Below are 20824 nucleotides of genomic sequence, written 5' to 3'. Positions count from 1 at the left end.
TTTTGGACTTTTGAGTCCTTGCTATTCTTGAAGACAGTACTTAAGACAGGGTATAGCAGGGTAGTGTTCTGGCAGGCCAGAAACTTCTTGCCTCTGTATAGATTCCAAAGATTGTTACTTAATTTCTTCTGACTATGAAGTTCATATAGCTAGAGGTAGGCAAAAATGCACCTATGATGAGTTTTACTTGGAAATCTCTTTTACATTCTTGGTTTGGGGGCCAAAATGTGCATATTTAGGTGAAATCACAAATGCAAAGTTCTGTAGCCTACTAAAGCCAAAGCTCTAAGGACTGTCCTTATTATTCATGATGGAGCTACTAAGATTTTGTTTCGATGATTAAATAAAAGAGTGATACAGTCTTCAGTGTGCAGAGACCCATTTGTTTAATGAGCCAAATTCTGTTCAAGTACTTACCCCAAATCATCTCATTTAATCCTCCATAAGAACTTTGGGGGTTTATTATGAGTTTTCATTGAAGGCATCTGAATGTCTCCAGGTTTAGGAGTATAGCCTCTGACCTGGAGATGAGGTTCAGAAATACTTTGACTGTTGTTGGCCTTATTAATTTAATATCTCACAAGGTCAAGTTAGTGAAATCTAGCATTACTGTAACTGGGAAGTGTCCTGCTCTGGGAAAACTCCAGATGATTGCCTGGGACTGTTTTTCCTCCTATTTGGGGTTTGCCAGGAAGAAAATTTTAAGTGAAGGATGACACCTCAATTCCTCCTAGAGAGAGCCCCAGCTTCCCCCCACTCTTTGTGTGCAATTCAAGTTCTATACCCAAGGGTGGGGTGACTTACTACTGGATAATGCTGAATAAGACAGGATACTAACTGAAGTCAGTTAAATTCCCAGCCCCACTTCTGCAGACAGCAGCACTCCCTGATACTTTGGACTCTTGCTCAAATAAACAAGGTCTTTTGTTCTAGTGTCTGTCTCCCCTTCCCACCCCCAAAATAAGGCCTGCAGTCCACCTGAAACGTGAAGGAGGATTTGCTGATGGCAGTCTAGTCTCAGGTGTCTACATTCTTGAAAAAGCTTTTTGTCCTTTATCTTCAAAATCTCGGTAAACCAGCTGCATCCGTGTGGTTTCCGTTGGACTCTTTCTCAGGTGACTGCTTCGTGCCGACCGTCACTTTAGGCTCTAAAAAAAAGACAAATCATCCTGGCAAACTCAACCCCAGCATGGCGAAAGAAGAAACGCTTGTCCTCTTTTAGAGGGAGGTCGAACTGAGCTTCCTAAAATTCCCCCCTCCCCGGCCACGGGTTAAGCCCCAGGGCCTTTTAATCTAGGAACCGGAGTGAGTAGGGAGAGGTGGGGCCGGAGAGTGGAGCGCGCAGCGGTACCCAGTGGTGTTGCGAGACTGCTGCCTCCAGAGTACGTGGCAGTACCCTTGGACGGAGGGGGAGGGCATTCGGCTTTCTCCTCCCCGTGCAGAGCCTCGGACAGTCCTCCCGGGCGGGAGGGAGGAACCGCAAGGGAACCGGTGCGCTTTTGGAATGAAATTTTAGCAGATAAAAGTGGCCTGGCAGCGGTCGGCATCCGTCCCGCTCTTCCACCCGGGTACCCACAGCAGGTCGAGTCTGCGCTGTACCGCGAGGAGCACTGACTTGCTTGGGAGCGAGGGGACACGCTGGCCACCCCGCATGCGCAGAGCGAGGAGCCGGCCTCTTGGACTACAGCTCCCAGAGGAGTTTGCCGGCGGCCGCAGGCGTCGAGCCGCTGGCGCCATCTTGAAATCTGATCCTCAATCTCTGAGTCTTTGCGTCAGCCGCCGGCGGCCGCCGGAGGACCGCGAACTCAGCCCGCTGAAAAGGGAGGACGCAGAGGACACCGCGGCTGGCGGGAGAGACAGCTGGAGGAGACATGGCAGGTTCGGAGCGCGGCCTGCGCTGCTGTCACTCAGCATCCTCCTGAGGCATTTCCTCGCCCGCCGCCTCCCCGAGGGGCGGGGCCGACCACTCTGGTACCCAGAACCCGCGCGCGGGTGTCAGGGGAGCGCCCCTGCAGAGTGGGCACCCCACCGAGCTGTGCCATGCCAGCCGGAGGCCACCGAGGCGGCCGACGGAACGCAACCAAGGGCCTGTGAGCGATCACCGAGCAGCCGCCGCCTCAGGGAAGCTCGGCAACCGCCGGAGGGAGGATGAAGGAGATTTGCAGGATCTGTGCCCGGGAGCTGTGCGGAAACCAGCGGCGCTGGATCTTTCACACGGCGTCCAAGCTCAACCTCCAGGTTCTGTTGTCGCACGTCCTGGGCAAGGATGTCTCCCGCGATGGCAAAGCTGAGTTTGCTTGCAGCAAGTGCGCGTTCATGCTCGATCGGATCTATAGATTCGACACCGTCATTGCCCGGATCGAAGCCCTTTCTATCGAGCGCTTGCAAAAGCTGCTGCTGGAGAAGGACCGCCTCAAGTTCTGCATTGCTAGCATGTATCGGAAGAATAACGATGACCCTGGCGCCGAGACCAAGGCGGGGAATGGTACGGTTGACATTTCCGGCTTACCCGATGTCAGGTACTCTGCACTGCTCCAGGAAGACTTTGCCTATTCAGGGTTCGAGTGTTGGGTAGAAAATGAGGATCAGATTCAGGAGCACAGCTGTCATGCTTCGGAAGGCCCCGGAAATCGACCCAGGAGATGCCGAGGCTGTGCAGCTTTGCGGGTGGCCGATTCTGACTATGAAGCCATTTGTAAGGTACCTCGAAAGGTGGCGAAAAGTATCTCGTGTGGCCCCTCTACCAGATGGTCCACCAGCATTTGCACTGAAGAACCAGCGTTGTCCGAGGTCGGGCCACCGGATTTACCAAATGCGAAGGTACCGCCAGATGGAGAAAGCATGGAGGAAGGGACCCCGGGATCCTCGGTGGAGTCTTTGGATGCAAGTGTCCAGGCTAGTCCTCCACAACCAAAGGATGAGGAACCTGAGAGGAGTGCAAAGGAACTTGTAAAGTGTGACTGCTGTTCAGATGAACAGGTTCCCCAGCATACGTGTAACCATAAGCTGGAGCTAGCTCTTAGCATGATTAAAGGTCTTGATTATAAGCCCATCCAGAGTCCCCGAGGGAGCAAGCTTCCTATTCCAGTGAAATCCAATCCATCTGGAACCAGGCCTGGCCATATCATGACAGATGGAGTTAGTTCTGGTTTCCTTAACAGGTCTTTGAAACCCCTTTACAAGACACCTGTGAGCTATCCCTTGGAGATTTCAGACCTGCAGGAGCTGTGGGATGATCTCTGTGAAGATTATTTGCCACTTCGGGTCCAGGTATACAAAATGGCTGCGGTAGTGCCTTTCTGATTAAAGTTAGCTAGCTTCAGGCTTCACATGATTTCTATCTAGGGGAAGGTTAATAGTCTAGACTTGAGAAAATTAATCATTGAACCCATTTTTGCTTTACCTTTTGCTTCTGTCCATTTTAATAAATGTGATTCATGCAAGTAATTTGCTTTCCACAATACCCTCTTTATAAGATTATCTGTTGGCTTTCCCATTAATTATCGAAATTGTACACATTTAAGCCAAAGATTCATAATTCATTTTTACCCTAAAAAAATTTAATCTTATTTCTGGCACTAGAACTCTTTCCTCTCACTTGTCCTACGGCCCCTCCACTTTTGTTTGTTTTCTTTTCACTTTTAGATTTATGAATATTTTCTCCTGTGAGGGAGTTCGTTCTCCCTCGAGCATTAGGCCTTTTATTCCCACCTGCGCCTTGAACTGATTAGAGCATAGGGTAAAGGTTTGGGGAGAACCTATTAATCCACCAAAATATTGTAATATGTGGACAACATTTATAATAAATTAAGAGGTCATTGGAGGACTAATGATGACTTTTTCATAAAAGAGACTTGGGAATTCAAAATTTTAAATGTTAAGGCAAAAAGTGTCTACAGCTCTATTTGAAGATGTTTGGTGTTGAGTAGGACTTCATCCATTATTGGGTGATAGAGTTTTATCTATTTTACTCATGAATTTCTTAATGACTGGAAGATGGCAGTTGATTTTACTTTGAGCTCTTCATACCAACCTTTTAAATTCAGTTGTGTACAGGGACCTGATGGATGCTATTTTGTTTATACAGCAACAGTAGTTTCAGTTAATGTTGCAAACATCTGGCATGTTCTACTTGATACACATTCTTTAGTGATACCATTACAGAGGTGGACAATCTAGAAGGTGGTTTTGGAAAGCTTGCTACCAGTCAACATCATCCCAGAATGTCAGAGCTTCTAAATGAAATTGTTGATTGTCACTTGACAACTTTGAAAAACAGTTCTATTATGTATAAAATTTGCATCACAATAAGAATATGGGAGAAATATTTTTGAATTTGCACTAACTTCAGAAACAGCATTGTTACGGAAAAGTATGAATATCCAAAAGTTTAAACTGTGTTTTCATTTATATAAAATGTTTAGTATGCCCAACACTTGTGTACTTTCCTTTTGCTTCCTTTTCTTTCGTTAAGCTTCACAGTTAAATTTGAGCTGTCCAGTACAGTGTTTCTGTGAGCCAACATAGTTGTCACAGATTCATCATAGTGTTTCCATATTAGGATCTAAAAGTAGTTGGACAGAGTGGATGGGAAATATGACCAATATTGTAGAAATACAGCCCCCTTCAAGTATGGCCAATGTTGAAGAAAGGAGAAGACTTAGAAAACTGTAGTGAAGCAAGAGTTTTTTCCTCCATATTAAATTTAAAATACTCTTAGTGCCTAGGCTCAACAAATTCTGGAATTGTGAACGATTCTAAAGATCATCTCATGCAGTCTCTGAGGTTAGAGATATGGAAAGCTCATGGTTAAATAACAGCTCAGGTGGAGTCAAAGATTCCTAGCCATTCTCATCCAAGACCTTTTTATTCTATATATTAAATCACATCACCTGATGGCATTGAATTAAATAAGTACTTGTTTTTAGTGCAGGGCTTTTGTTCTATAACCTGAGGATGTCAGGTGGATTCTTTAGAGATAAATATTGTGAAGAAATTTGGCATCCTAATGAGCACAGTTAAAATATGGTAATTGTACCTTTAGGTCAAGTCCCTTTACTTCTCTAAATTTAGACATTAGAAAAAAAAATAGCCCTTTAATACAGCAGTATAAGACTTCTGCTGTCACCAGGCTTTACCATCTTTACTGTTTGTTGAATATTAAAACATGGAGAGGAGAGAGAAAACATTCAGTTTGAAGAATTACGGCATTTGATTGCTAAGCTGTTTTCTCCATAATTAAGAATGTGGCAGGAAATAGATTATTTAGACTTAAAGTGTTTGTAGATAAAATGCTTATTTTGGATTCCAGATCTACTGTCTAAGTCTGGTTGACTTTTATAAGCTTCTTAAGGCCTAGTGTGCTTTATGGCGAAAGCAGAAGTAAGTGGGACAAAGGCAGACAGATTTTTGTCTTTCTCTGAACAAGTGTGGATAGGATAGAAGTAAGTGCAAATTATTTTCCTTTAGTTAAATTGTACTCCAAACATGAAGAAAAGTTCTTCTCTCCTAAAGAGGGAGATGGTTCTGTAAAGGCATTTTGATTCCTTTGTTTAATCTGGTTACTGTTAAATGTCACCATCAGAATTCCTCCTGGTTGCCTTTCTCCTTTTTCTTTCTTTCCTTCTTATTTTAAAGCTAACGAGCAACAATGTAGTTCTGCTTACTAATTTTCTCATATTGTGCAAACTAATTTATTGCCTCCTACAGAATTTATGTCTAAAGACCCAAGGTTTTTCACTTATCTAAAGAAATGTTTGAAGCCTTCTTCTGTCTTGTTATTTCCTTTTTATTGTCTGGCCCTGAACTAGAAAAGCTATGATAGGAGGGCTGTGGTCCCTTAGTGAACATTATTTCAGTTTTGGCTCATGTGCAGATTGCTTTTTTATCTAAATTCAAAGAGTGAGAGATCTTAGCTTCAAACCTTGCAATGCCAGAACCTGCTCTTGTATGATTGTGATGAATTTATCTCTCTCATAGTTTAGCTACATAACCCAGATCAGGCCCTTTGCAAGATGTAAGCATTAGATGCTGTATCTATCCTATTACTAACAATAGGATAGAAAATTATGGCAGTTTGAGCTCTGTGACTTGCTGTTATTTCTAGGAAAGTGTCAAGAAAAATGCTGTTAATCCAGATCAAAATAACTGCCTTTTAGCCTAAAGGTCTTACATTATGCAACATTAGGCCTGGAAGGAATTCTCTTTTCTGTTGCTGAAAAGCATTTGTCCTGAGTCAAAAGCAACTTAATTTAAAATTATGATTACAACATGATACCCTGGAGATTAACTGATACCCTGGAGATTAACACCCATTCAACCAGATCAAGTATTACTGAAGTCATGCTCTACAAAATCTTCACAGGATTGGTTTATGTACTTGATGCTCACAAGAATTAATTGTCAGCTGTTTACTTTGCTAAGCACTCTTTTGGCAGACTTACCTGAAAGGACTTTGTTTTTTTTTTTTCCTGAGATTTAAAGTAATGAAGTACTAAGAATAAAGAAGAAACAGGCATCTTCCAGCCTTTCGGTCCATACATTACATTTCTTGAAGAAGAGGTTTCCTATGATTATACATGCCAAGATGTGTTCAGACTAGGTCCAGACTCATTATCTGCTTTTCTGTGGCATTCTTTGGATTTAAAGTTGATGTTGAAATATTTAAATTAAACATCTCCCTTTTTAATCTATCCAGTCTTTTTTCTAAGAGATCCACTGTGGGATAGAACATTGGGCTGGAAATTAGAAGACAGGCCTGTTGCTTATTTGCTTTTGTTTCTGTTGTTCACTCTAAGCAAAAATTTTTGGTTCGAGTAATATTCCAGGCATTATGGTAGGCAGTCAGTTTAATAGATATGAAAAAGAAGTTACCACTTTAAGTGCATTAAGCTTAATTGGATCCTATTTCCAATGTAACTTTGGACAAATTATTTACCTGTTATAAGTCTCCATTTTCTCACATGTGAGTTGAGAGTGGATCAGACGGTTAGTTTATAAAGTGTCCTTCACGGGTCTAAGATTCTTTCCTTTGAAGTGACTAAATATGGCTACTTTCCCGGCCATTTAAAACTTGAAGCTATTTTACTTAATTCTGCTTGTTACAGTTTAAATTTGAAAAGTACTTTAAAATAGATGTTGTTGGAAAGTTGTTTAAAATACTGAGGAAGAAGCCAAGTTTTGTAGAGAATGTTTTATTGTTAAGTGATGAAGTTATTTATCAGTAGAAGTGTTGTAAATATCTATTAAAAAAGTTGCCTCTCCTGTGGTATGACATAATTCACATTGCTTCAGGGCAAGGCTCCCCATTATATCCACAACAGTGAATATCTCAGTTTTTTCTAGGAGTCCTTATCCTCGCTACTTGTCTCTTTCTCCCGCTCCCACTCTCCAGGCCTGTTGACTCTACTTTCAAAACATGTCCAAATCTATCCATTTCTCTTTCCCTCCTTTATTACCACTAGAATCCAAAGCAGTATGTTCATTCCCATGCAGCAGCCTCCTAGCTGGTCTTCTCATTTCTCCTGGTGCTCTCCAGCAGTTCAGTCATCACATAGCAACTAGAGTGATCTTTTAAAAATTTAAATATAGTTGATTACTTTTCTGTTAAAAACACTGCGGTCCATTCCCATGTCAGTGAGAATGACATGCAGCTTCGTTACTGTGGTGCACGGAAGCCACGTCTGGTCCGGCCCCTGCCTGCCTTCCCACTTCATCGTGTGTCAGCACCCCCTTGGCCCATCGTGCTCTGGCCCTGTGTGCTCCAGCAAGGCAACCATTAGCCTTGGGTGGCTGCTGACCACATGAAATGTGGCTAGTCCAAACTGAGATATGCTGTGAGTGTACAGTATAACTTTAATTTTAAAGAAACAATGTAAAGAATTAGTATCTTGTTAGTTTTCATATTGCATGCATACTTGTGATAGTATTTTAAATATAATATATTTGATCAAATGTTTCATTGAAGGGTTTCCCTGATAGCTCAGTTGGCAAAGAATCTGCCAGTGATGCAGGAGACCCCAGTTCGATTCCTGGGTCAGGAAGATCCCCTGGAGAAGGGATAGGCTACACTTCAGATAGCCCACTCCAATATTCTTGGGCTTCCCTTGTGGCTCAGCAAGACCTAAAGAGCCTCTTGATGAAAATGAAAGAGTAGAGTGAAAAAGTTGGCTTAAAACTCAACATTCAGAAAAACTAAGATCATGGCATCTGGTCCCATCACTTCATGGCAAATAGATGGGGAAACAGTGGAAACAGTGACAGACTTTATTTTCTTCGGCTCCAAAATCACTGCAGATGGCGACTGCAGTCATAAAATTAAAAGACGCTTGCTCCTTGGAAGAGAAGCTATGACCAACCTAGACAGCATATTAAAAAGCAGAGACATTACTTTGCCAGCAAAGGTCCATCTAGTCAAAGCTGTGGTTTTTCTAGTAGTCATGTATGAATGTGAGAGTTGGACTATAAAGAAAGCTGAGGGCCAAATAATTTATGTTTTTGAACCATGGTGTTGAAGAAGACTCTTGAGAGTCACTTGGACTGCAAGGAGATCCAACCAGTCTATCCTAAAGGAAATCAGTCCTGAATATTCATTGGAAGGACTGATACTGAAGCTTGAAACTCCAATACTTTGGCCTCCTGATGTGAAGAACTGACTCATTTGAAAAGATGCTGATGCTGGGAAAGATTGAAGGCGAGAAGAGAAGGAGGCGACAGAGGATGAGATGGTTGGGTGGAATCACCAGCTCAATGGACATGACTTTGAGTAAACACCGGGAGTTGATAATGGACAGGGAAGCCTAGTGTGCTGCAGTCCATGGGACTGCAAAGAGTCGGACACAGCTGAGTGACTGAACTGCACTGAACTGTGGCTCAGCTGGTAAAGAATCCACCTGAGATGCGGGACACCTGGATTTCGATCCCTAGTTTGGGAAGATCCCCTGGAGAAGGGAAAGGCTACCCGCTCCAGTATTCTGGCCTGAAGAGTCAGACACGACTGGGTGGCAAAATGTTTTATTAAAATTAAGTTTATTTATTTTTACTTTAGTCAATGAAGATACATGTGTAATTTTAAATTACACATGTAGCTCACATTATATTTCTGTTGGAAAGTACTTTTCCATCCACAAAGGCGTTTTTCTTTCCTAGGGTCATGTCTACCCTAGGTCTTTTCCATGAGTTGTTTCTCTGCCTAAATCTTGGCATTGCTGGTTCCTTATCAGGTAGATCTTCATTTAAATGCTGCCTGAAAGAGACCTCCCACTGATTAGCCAATTTAAAGTAACTTAATGACTTTTTCCTGCTTACCTGTTTCCTTGTCACTATCTTTTACTTTGTGTATTTCCTTGTTCTTTTTTTCTGTAGCTCCCCACTCCCCCTCCCATAGTGCTTTGCATATTAGGGTACTTCGTAGATGCTTTTTAAAATGATGAACAGCACTGGGAGAATAGAAAAGATTTTTCTTCTGAAATCTTTATTAAGAAAGAAACTGAAAGGCACTCAATTGTGTCTGACTGTGCAACCACATGGACTGTAGCCTGCCAGGCTCCTCTGTCCTTGACATGCTCCAGGCCAAAATACTGGAGTGGGTAGCCGTTCCCTTCCCAATCCAGGGATTGAACTCAGGTCTCCCGCATTGCAGGCAGATTCTTTACCATCTGAGCCAGGAGGGAAGCCCATAGTTCCAGTCAGTTGCTATCAGGAAGTGGTTTAAGGTCAGCTGTAACCCCACAGTCTGGAAGGTGGTAGTCAGAACTTGAACGTGTGAGGTAAAGAAAAAATGAATAGCAGTTGCCTTTTTTCTCTTCCTAATAGATTTGTATTTTCCCTAATTGGGAGTGGGAGAGAAGAGGGGAGGAAGCAGGGAGAGAAAAGGTGGAATTTAATGCCACAGTGAATTGCTTAAGTTTGAATTATGTATGTGTGTTAGCTCATAATGAATATTAGGTCAAGTTCAATAAGTTTATCTTAGTCTGATTGATTGTCCCAAATATAAATAGATTTTTTTCTCCTAAGTCTTTTTGATGAACTATATTCCTATAAAACATACCTCCTTCCCAGACCTTATGAATTTTAAATTCTAATTTTTATTTTTTACTTTGAAATAATTTCAAACTTACAGAAGTCTTAAGAGAAGTACAAAGAACTCCCAAGTTCACCAGTTGCTAATATTTACTCAGATTTATCAGTTGCTAATATGTTGCTACAATTGCTTTATCACTCCCAACTATCTGTAGACACATTTTTTCTTTCTGAATTATTTGAGAATTAGTTGCAGATATAATATATCTTTATGCTCAATAAGCATGTAATTCCTAAAGATAGCATAACAACAATTCAGTTACCAAAATTAGGAAATTTAGTATTGATTAAATACTATATGTATGCTCCATATTTGAAATCTACTCATTTTTCTAATAATGTGAAATAGGCATACTATAAGGAGGGTAGTTGAACTATAACTTTTTCTCCCCTAGGGGTGGTAGAAATTTGATCTTTTGGATTCCCTGATTGAAAATAGAATATAGCAAATATTTGGTCATCATGAGTGTTTTTTAAAATCCTCCCTTCTTTTTAATTTCTGAATTACTTGCTTTGAATAGTGTTCGTGTTGGTTCATACAGAAAAGTAGGAACTGTAGCTTGGGAGTAAGTGACTTGATAAGTTGTAATAAGGAACAGAACTTTTCCTTGTCTTCATCAATTCATAGCGATGATCCATTTAGCAACCATAATTTTCTAAGTCTCTGGCAAAAGAGGCCGAAAACATTTGAAGATAAAATTTATTGTCGAGTACACTTAATTTGTCTTGTGCTTCTTCCTAGCCCGTGACTGAAGACTTACTCAAACAACAGAAGTTGAATTCAAATGAGACCGGTACAACTCAGCAATCTGTATCTGATTCCCATCTGGCAGAACTCCAGGAAAAAATCCAGCAAACAGAGACCACCAATAAGGTATGATCAAAACCATGCCCTTGGGGATCACAGGGTTTCTTTATATTCTTAGAAGTGTAGCTCTTTCCTTTCTGTCTCAAGTGTTTTTAGTCTGTTCTGCACAGATCAGAATTTCTGCTCTTTTAGGTCTAAAATTAAAACTTGAATATGGTCTTTAACTGTGTAAGGTACTGAGACAAGAAGTTTATGCTTTTGATGTAACTTTTGACCTTTATATAGCCCATGGGTTTTAACATCTGCTTAGAAGAAAATTCCCACAATTTGAGATGCAGCACTCCTTGCTTGTTGTACCCTTATTGCGTCCTGTCATGTAGTAGATAACAAAAGCTCCTTGGTCTTTGAATAAAGGATCCATAGTGACTCATGTGGACAAATACCCCCAGTACAGCTGCTGTCATAGAGAAAGCACAGCTCATGAGAGTTGAAGCAATTGAGTACTGAAGGAAGTATTTCATATCTCCTGCTACTTTGTCTTGCTGATTGACTTAAGACTTTAATGGTTACACTGTGTGGGGGAAAATAGCAATGGAACATCCCCTAAGAAATACTTTAAACCTAGATTTGAGGACAGATTTCATGGTTGCCTTTGAGAGTAAAAGAAATCATTGACCTACCAAACTGTTTTTCTTTACTGAATTCAGATTCTTCAAGAAAAACTGAATGAAATGAGCTGTGAACTGAAGTCTGCCCAGGAGTCATCTCAGAAGCAAGATGATACAATTCAGAACCTCAAGGAAACTCTGAAAAGCAGGGAAAGTGAGGTAAAATGTTTGACAATCATGGACCTATGAGGAAACAGTTTTTCCTATCAAAGTAGACAAGCATCCTATAATTTGTAGAAATGGCTATTTTCAGCCTAACAGATCTTAGAGAAATTGTAGTGTCATCTAGATTGGTATTTTGGAATATTCCTGCTACTAAAATCTATATAGGTGAGATAATAAGATAATGGAGTTTTTACTTAGTTTGCTAACATGTTTGGTACTCCCTCTCTTGTTTGCAGACCAAGGAGTTGTACCAGGTGATTGAAGGTCAAAACGACACAATGGCTAAGCTTCGAGAAATGCTGCACCAGAGTCAGCTTAAACAGCTTCATGTATGTGAGGGTCGCCCAGGACAGGAGGCATCCCTTGAGGATGTGCCACTCTTGGCCACGGTCTTGATCTTGTTGGTCTTCTTGGCTGCTCAGTGCCAGCCCTTCTTGTGACGATGCTTTTCACTCTCTTTTCAGAACTCGGAGGGTACTTCCCCAGCTCAGCAACAGGTGGCTCTGCTTGATCTTCAAAGTGCTTTATTCTGCAGCCAGCTTGAAATACAGAAGCTCCAGAGGGCAGTACGACAAAAAGAACGGCAGCTGGCTGATGCTAGACGATGTGTGCGGTTTGTAGAGGCTGCAGCACAGGAGAGAGAGCGGCAGAAAGAGGCTTCTTGGAAACATAACCAAGTAAATCATTAATCATTGTGTGGCAGTGTGTAAAGGTGGACTTTGCCCTGGTGATAGCTTTTTATAAGGATAGCTTGTGTTGAACTTACCTAAGTAATTCAGTTCAACATTTGCTAACCCTTATTCTGTATGCCAGGTATTGGGCTGTGTTCTGGAAATACAAGAGTGACTATCACAGGTGCTTTCCTCCTAAGTTACTTGTAATATAGTATGAGAGACAGTCATGTAAATAGTGTTTCAGTGTGGTAAATACTGTAGAGGAGACATAGGCATCCTATAGGAATATATAGTGTGGTAAGTACTGTAGAGGAGGCATAAGGATCCTATAGGAATATATAGGGAGAGCTGAGGGAGTCAGGGAAAGCTTCACAAAGGAGCATATTGTCTAGGATTATTTTTAAAGGGTGGGTAAAAGTCAGTGAGACAGAAAAGCAGGAAGACCAACCAAGTAAAAGAGATGGCATGCATAGTTAGCCATGTGTGCTTTTTTAAAAAATTAAAACACATAATTCTTAAATAGCTTCTTGTTTTTTGGGAAAAATGCTCCCAGTTCTTTTTTAAGATTTAAAAGGATGGGTAGTAATCATGTATCCTTGAGCTTATTGGTAAAATAAAGGATCCATGTTTACACTGGAACCAAATCCCACTTAGTGCTTATATAGATACTATTACTTTCAAGCCAAAAAGTAAGTATTGAATCATAGTATTAATACTCCCATCCACAGTTCCCATAGTTTCTCTCATCCTATTTGACTTTTATAGTATTTCTTTCATAATTTTAAGAATGGCACTTTTTGCTACTTTATTTTTTTGTTCTCTATGTCTTGAAAGTTTTAAGGCCTCTGTATCTAATGACCATGTGAAAATTTTAGATTGTTTGAAAAAGGGAATCTGTTTAATTCAGGAATTGAGAAAAGCCTTACAGCAGCTACAAGGAGAACTTCAGAGTAAGAGTCAACAGCTTCATACTCTGGAGGCTGAAAAGTATAATGAGATTCGCACTCAAGAGCAGCACATTCAGCACCTCCATCACAGTCTGGGTCACAAAGAGCAGCTGCTTCAGGTGAGTCCACAGAATGATTCAGCTAACACTGGGTTCACAGGACACGGGAATTTATGTTCATATCATCTCAAAGTGTCTGTCCACTTGTCTTGAGTACCTGCTACATGTAGAACATTGAGATGTGGGAACCAGGAGGATTCAAAAGAAATAGAAAGTACAATCTGTGAACCAAGAAGATAACCAGCAAGTGTAGAAAATAAGAACTACAGACCTGAAAGACTTAAGCAGTAAATGTTCAGCCAATAGTTATTAAGCATCTCTGTGAGTCAGATACCAGGCCAGGAATGGGGAAGATGAAGAGAAGATATGTCTTCTGCTCCCACTGAAGACCTCTATATATCCAGTTATTTAGATGATAAAATGTAAGTTATAGGGGAAAAAATGGAAGACTAAGGAAGAGAGTGGTCAGTTCTACCACCTACTCTAAGAGTTAGTCACACTGAATACCTTATATTTCACTGACCATATGATTTTTTTATAATACGCATACATATATTATACCTACATTTTTTCTCTGACAGAATTACCGGACACAGCCTCTTGGGAAACTCCTGGTGCTTTAAGAGCAAACGTAACCTCTTTCATGTGAACTTTAGTGACGCCTTCAGGCAGAGTTAGACAATGCAGCCTGTGTTCCCCCAGTAGATGTGTTTATGTATACTCACATATATATGATGCAGAATTGTTAGCACTTTGTGTGTCTGTTATCTCTGCTAAACTGTATTCCCCTTGAGAGTGATCACATTGTGTTTTTTATCCTGAAACACTAACAGATTGCTTGACACAGTGTAGGAATTCAGTTAATACTAAGTAAAATGAATAAAGGAAATTATTTCTTGGTCCTGTTAGGAATTTCGGGAGCTCCTGCAGTACCGAAATAACTCGGACAAAACCCTTGAAGCAAATGAAATGTTGCTTGAGAAACTTAGGCAAAGAATACAAGATAGGGATGTTGCCCTAGAGGTATGTACCATAATTCTGCTCACGAGGCTATGGGTTATTCTGCACGAGGCTATGGGTTATTCTGTCCCCAGAGGGACTCTAGAAATGTGTGTTAACTGAATTGGCTGCTTTTTGGAGTTGGTTTTTATTCTTTTATATTTGGAATCTTATTGAATAAGCGTAATCAGAATAGTGGCTCTTACGGAGCTTTGGGATGCTTCCTTTGCTTGCAGCGGGCTATAGATGAAAAGTTCTCCAGCCTAGAAGAAAAGGAAAAGGAACTGCGCCAACTTCATCTTGCCATGAGAGAGCGAGACCACGACTTAGAGAGGCTGCGCGGTATCCTCTCCTCCAATGAAGCTACCATGCAGGTGAGAGCAAGCTCCGTCATGACTTGGCATCTCTCTCCCACTTGGATTCTAAGCCTGAAGCATCACCCCTTCCATCATTTGCTGAAACCCAGGATATTTGTTTTATATATAAAAAAATACAAAACCAAACAAAAATAGCAGTCATTAGTTCTGTTATCATAGACTATGGAGTGAGAAGCTTCAGCACTTCTAGTATGAACTTTGTAGGACAGGGCAGTGAATATGGATTCATAGTTCTAATTTATTTCTAATCCTTGTCAGTGTTTATATGCTTTTATAGAACCATTGCTCAGATGCAACTATTATATTTTTCTCATTAATATTATGTACATGTCTGTGTATAACCACAGTCAAGGGTTCTTGTTTCTCTTATTATATTTACTCTGGGCTATTTTTGTACATTTCTTTTAGATCTTTAATATCTAACCATCTGGAACTTCTTAAAGAAATTCTTCACTTCCTCCAAAATACTTTATTTAGGACATACATTATATACATTATATCTATCTCTCTACAAACTAGATAAGAGTTTCTAATAACAAAAAGTAGACTAATATGGCATTGTTAGGTTAGATACAAAGTTTTTCCTTTTGTAAAATAAATAGATAAGATGATGTAGGAGATAATGTAAAGGTGGGTCAGGTCTCCTGTTCGTGCTGAGGAGTGTGGGGTGGCTCTTTGACTTAACAACTGCTGTCTCTGTGACTGTAGAGTATGGAGAGTCTCCTGAGGTCCAAAGGCTTGGAAGTGGAACAGTTGTCTGCCACCTGTCAGAACCTCCAGTGGCTGAAAGAAGAAATGGAAACCAAATTTAGCCGATGGCAGAAGGAGCAAGAAAGCATCATTCAGCAGCTACAGACATCTCTGCATGACAGGAACAAAGAAGTGGAGGCAAGGATTTAGTTAACTTAAGGGCAGTCGGTTTATGATAACATAATCTCAGTCTTGGATTAGGACTCTTGAGGTCTGAGAGGCTGGTGACCCAAGTGTTTAATTCCATCCTGTGCCTGGGTAGGTCATTGGCTTTCACGGGAATTTTTTCCCTATACCTATAAACTCAAAGGGACAGTTACCTTTCTTAAAGAAGTTATGTGAGAATTAATGAGATCTAAAAAATATACCCACAGGATGATAACTAACCTTTGTTATGGTGCGTATGCTGTGTCAGGCTCTGTTATAAGAGCTTACTGCTACTGCTTAGTTGCTTTGCTCGTGTCTGACTCTATGCAACCCTATGGACGGTAGCCCACCAGGCTCCTCTGTCCATGGTATTCTCCAGGCAAGAATACTGGAGTGGGTTGCCATGCCCTCCTCCAGGGGATCTTTCCCACCCGGGGATCAAACCCTGATCTCCTGTATTGCAGGCAGATTCTTTACCCCTGAGCCACCAGGGAAGCCCCGTTTTAAGAGCTTAATGGATATTAGTTCACTGAATCCTTGCAAACCTATGAGGTACATACTGTTATTCCTCTTTTACAGTCAAGAGAACAGACTTCTGAAGTGAATTAACTTGTCCAAAGTGACATAGCTAATAAGTGGTATAACCAGTGTGCAACCCAGATGGTGTGGCTCCACAGTGTTAACAACCATGTATTACCTCCTAGTATAGACCTAGGAGTTACATCACTGTGCTCATAAAAACAGTGCTTGTTGTTTTCTGCAGTTTATCATTTTGTGTTCCCCTATAAAGTTAAACTGGGGAGAAAATAAAATAAATGAACTGAGTGCCCCTTTATCCCCATCTAATATTATTATGTGCCCTGAGCATATAAGGAAAGGACTTATTTTAGAAAACAACATGTAAGTTGCCATTCTGAGTTTTTTTTTTCTGTATTATTAGTGTTCATTCACTGAGTGTGTATTGACAGTCTTTTACGTTCAAGGCCTGTGCTAGACCTGGGGCAACAAAAATGAGTAAAACATCATACTTGCTGTCTCTTCTATGATAGATTCTTTTAAGCCCTTTGATGTGTATTAGAGGGAATTCTTTCCTCCAGAATTTACACTGTCTCTCCTGTATTAGGATCTTACCGCAACGTTGCTCTGCAAACTTGGACCAGGGCAGAGTGAGATAGCTGAGGAGCTGTGCCAGCGTCTACAGCGGAAAGAAAGGATGCTGCAGGACCTTCTAAGTGATCGGAACAAGCAAACGGTAGAATATGAAATGGAGATTCAGGGCCTGCTTCAGTCCATGAGCACCAGAGAGCAGGAGAGCCAAGTAAGGACTGATGCACAGGCTGGAAGAGTATTGCCCTGTACATTTATAGTCCACACTATAGAAAGCGTTAGAACCTTGTAACTTGTAAAATTTATGTTGTCTTAGTGAAAGTGAAGTCACTCAGTCGTGTCCGACTCTTTGCGACCCCCATGGACAGTAGCCTGTAGCAGGCTCCTCCATCCATGGGATTTTCTAGGCAAGGGTACTGGAGTGGGTTGCCATTTCCTTTTCCAGGGAATCTTCCGGACCCAGGGATCGAACCCAGGTCTCCCTCATTGTAGACAGATGCTTTACCGTCTGAGCCACCAGGGAAGTATTATGTTGTCTTAAGTCCATTCTTTTAGCTTTTTTTCCTTCAGCCTATTGAGTAGACTATAGTTTTACATGAATCATCAAGTGAAAGTCACTCAGTCGTATCTGACTCTGAGACTCCATGGACTATACAACCCTTGGAATTCTTCAGCCAGAATACTGGAGTGGGTAGCCATTCCCTTTTTCAGGGTATCTTCCCAACCCAGGGATCAAAACCACGTCTCCTGCATTGCAGAGGGATTCTTTACCAGCTGAGTCACCAGGGAAGCCCATGTGAACTATTTCTAGAATGCTTTGCATTTGGAGGGTGCCTAAATAATACATATCCCCACTCATTAAGTTCATTATGTATTGATAACATTTTCCTTTCCTTAATGTTCTGATAATTTTGACTGAAAGGAATATGGAGTTCTGGAGTGTTTTGATTTTGATTCTAAATTATCAAGATTTGAGTGCTATTTTGTTTCTCCCCAGGATATGGGGAAGCTTTTTCTTTGTACATTTTCTCTTAATTCATGTAAAATCAGTTATCTTAAGAGGGAAGAAAAGATTTTTTTCAAAGCCATGATGAGAATAAACAATCTCATAATAATATAGGATATAGTAATTTCAAAATAACAATACACAAATATTTCAAAAGCAAATTCTTAATTTATCCTCACTTCCATGTATCTTTCTCCTATAGGCTAGAGTCTGGTATAGTTGGCTTGTGCTACGTTTCAGGGACCACTCAGAATTTCGCCTAGTCAGTTTTCAGAGGGAAATAGATTCTTACCATTTGCCTATGTTATTTGACCATAATAGTCTCTAATGCTTCCTTGTATTATGGGATGGTTCTATTCCACTCATCCAGTTCTTAGGCCCACTGAAGTAAATACACATTTTGTTAGAAACATGCTGCTTTGTGCTGTAGAAACTGCTTTTAGAATAACCTAACAAAATCATTGTAAGTTATTTAAAAATTTGGCAGGAAACTAATGAGTCTTTGAGTTTTCTTTTTCACCCCTTTGTCATGTGAAAGAATTAGTCGTATTACACTTAATATACACATATATGTTGTGTACGTGTTGGTAGTTAAATGTTGGTAATAAAATAATGGAATCTAAGAGATGCCTGAAATTACACAAGATCTTCAGCTCAAGGAAGAGTAGTGATTGTATTCTTCTAGATGTGCTTCTTGAACTTTATTTGCAGAACAATCCCTCAAATAGCTTTCAAAAAGCATAGCCTCAAAAAAATCTGCATTTCTTATAAGCTTCCAGATGATGGTTATACTGCTGGTCCATGAACCACACTTGGAGGAGTGGTGCTAAAAGCAGCATTGCTAGAAAAAGAGTCAAGCCAGTTAGATCATATGTATGACACAAGATATCTTGTGTATTATTTACTCTGTTTCTTCCCATAATCTAAGAGATTTTTACTAAGGCAAATTAGTAATGTACTGTTACCTCTAGGATGGTTATGTCCAAATCCCTAAAGAGTCTGAATTTTCCATGCTAAAACTAGAAGGTTGTTCTTTCGTTTCTCTTAGAAGTTATGACGAGGGCTCAGCTTCTTATTTAAAACAGTAGTAATTCTCCCCAGAGATAGTTGACGCTATATCTAACATAGCCATCATCTTACATTCTTAGTAATTTTAGTTTTAGTTTATTATTTCTGGATTTTCTAATTAAATGCAGACTTTCTATGTGGTGTGCACGCTAAAGTTGCTTCAGTTGTGTCTGACTCTTTGTGACCCTGTTGACTACAGCCCACCAGGCTTCTCTGTCCGTATGGATTCTCCAGGCTGGAACACTGGAGTGGGTTGCCATGCCCTCCTCCAGGGCATCTTCCCAACCACGGGATCAAACCCATGTCTCTTTATGTCTCCTGCATTGGCAGGCAGGTTCTTTATCAGTTTTTTCATTATTGTGCCATCATGTGTCTTAGTAAACTTTGGAATTTGAAATGAAATAAACTGGTGTGATTTTGAGGTCCAGATTCTCCTGGTCATGAGGTCTGATATAAATGTTTCTGTGTGATTCATTCAATATCTAGGTCCTGAGTGCCTATGTATTGAGTGCCTTCTATGGGCCAGACCCTGTTCTGGGAGCTTGGGATTCAGCACTGAATAAAACATCACAGTGCTTGCTCTTAGAAAACTTTCATTCAGTTGCAGGTGTTGGGGGAGAGAGAGACAATAATAGATATATTGATTACTGGTAAGTGCAATGTAAAAAAAAATGTAGCAGGTCAGCAGAGATTGGGAGTAGAGATGAGCTTGCTGCATTTAGATAGGAAATGCAGAAAAGGCCAATCTGAAAAGTTGAAATTTGTCAAAGACCTTGAAGAAGGAAATGGCAACCTATTCCAGTATTCTTTCCTGGAGAATTCCATGAACAGAGGAGCCTGACGGGCTATAGTTCATGGGGTCACAAAGAGTCAGACATGACTGACTGACACTTTTCTAGACACTTAAAGGGAGCAAACCACGCAAATAACAAATGTTTGGGCAAAGACCATCCATGCCAAAGGCACATGTATCCCCAAGTAAAGAAAGACATCAGTTGCCCAGTTCAATATGTTATTAGCCTGGCATTTCTAGCAGAACTAATTTTAGATTAGTTTATCTGTGACAGACATGTTATGTTCTGTCTTTCCAGTATTCTGTCTATGAGAGACTTTCTTTCCACTCCTTGACTGTTTTTTTCCTATAAAATGAAAGCAAGGAAACGATTTCTTAGAGCCCCACTAACTTTTTTTTTAAATGGTTGGCTTTTAACAAATGACATCAGAACACAAATTTTGTTTTATTAGAGTCTCTTTCTCATGTTGCCTGTGATTTCCTTACTAGGCTGCTGCAGAAAAGATGGTACAAGCTCTAATGGAAAGAAATTCAGAATTACAGGCCCTGCGCCAATATTTAGGAGGGAAAGATTTCATGATGTCCCAAGCACTCCTCTCTAACCAACCAGCTGAAGTTACCTCCGTCAGCCCCCATCTTGGAGAGCAAACTGATCAAGTAAGAACTATAAACTTGTATAGATGTTTATGCCAGCTACATTTTCTTTTTATATCTGAGGCATAAGTATGATAATTTTAATACCAAGTTGTGTGAGGATATTCCAAGTCCTGTCATTGTGATCATGGTTCCTGTATCTTCCTAAATCCCCTGACTCTTCCAATTTTTAGGGTTCGGTGCATATACCCTCCAGAGATGATAGCACTTCACTGACTGCCAAAGGGGATGCTAGCGTACCCAGGTCGTCATTAGGTAAGTATCAAATTTGATTTAATTAAGGAATCTCTGTCTTTCCTTCTTGTAACTCTCTGTTAACAGATTTGGCCAAGACCCTCTTTCTCTTCCTACCTTAATGAAAAAAAATAAGCTTGGATTGCACTGAAAGGCTGAAGATATGTCTATTCTAGGGAGAACTGACTTTACCTTACATTGAGTTAAAGCTATTGTTCTAGTTATACGATTTGACCCAAAGAAGCTGCATCCTAATTTTCCTTTTCAGATAGCTTTGCAGGGACTCAA

The 20824-nt window shown here is 40.6% G+C and overlaps 1 protein-coding gene across 28 annotated transcripts in view; it reads left to right on the top strand.

Moving 5' to 3' along the window:
* Positions 1–20824, top strand: part of PDE4DIP (phosphodiesterase 4D interacting protein) — a 241574-nt gene that overhangs the window by 157366 nt on the left and 63384 nt on the right. For 14 of the 28 annotated variants that reach the window (XM_065905939.1, XM_065905948.1, XM_065905883.1 and 11 more), the window contains 11 exons: positions 10823–10954; positions 11596–11715; positions 11958–12050; positions 12186–12398; positions 13303–13461; positions 14311–14424; positions 14637–14774; positions 15486–15665; positions 16798–16992; positions 20138–20305; positions 20476–20557. In XM_065905939.1, coding sequence (XP_065762011.1) covers positions 10823–10954; positions 11596–11715; positions 11958–12050; positions 12186–12398; positions 13303–13461; positions 14311–14424; positions 14637–14774; positions 15486–15665; positions 16798–16992; positions 20138–20305; positions 20476–20557 — 1594 coding nt within the window. Of the gene's footprint in view, positions 1–2010; positions 3271–10822; positions 10955–11595; positions 11716–11957; positions 12051–12185; positions 12399–13302; positions 13462–14310; positions 14425–14636; positions 14775–15485; positions 15666–16797; positions 16993–20137; positions 20306–20475; positions 20558–20824 lie in introns of those variants that run through there. The other 14 variants (XR_010659074.1, XM_065905810.1, XM_065905830.1 and 11 more) reach the window with 2 other exon arrangements.

Source organism: Muntiacus reevesi, chromosome 1, assembly GCF_963930625.1.
Source record: "Muntiacus reevesi chromosome 1, mMunRee1.1, whole genome shotgun sequence".
In the NCBI taxonomy this organism is placed as follows: domain Eukaryota; kingdom Metazoa; phylum Chordata; class Mammalia; order Artiodactyla; family Cervidae; genus Muntiacus; species Muntiacus reevesi.
Note: the sequence above shows the minus strand (reverse complement) of the source record. Positions and strands in the feature narration are given on the sequence as shown.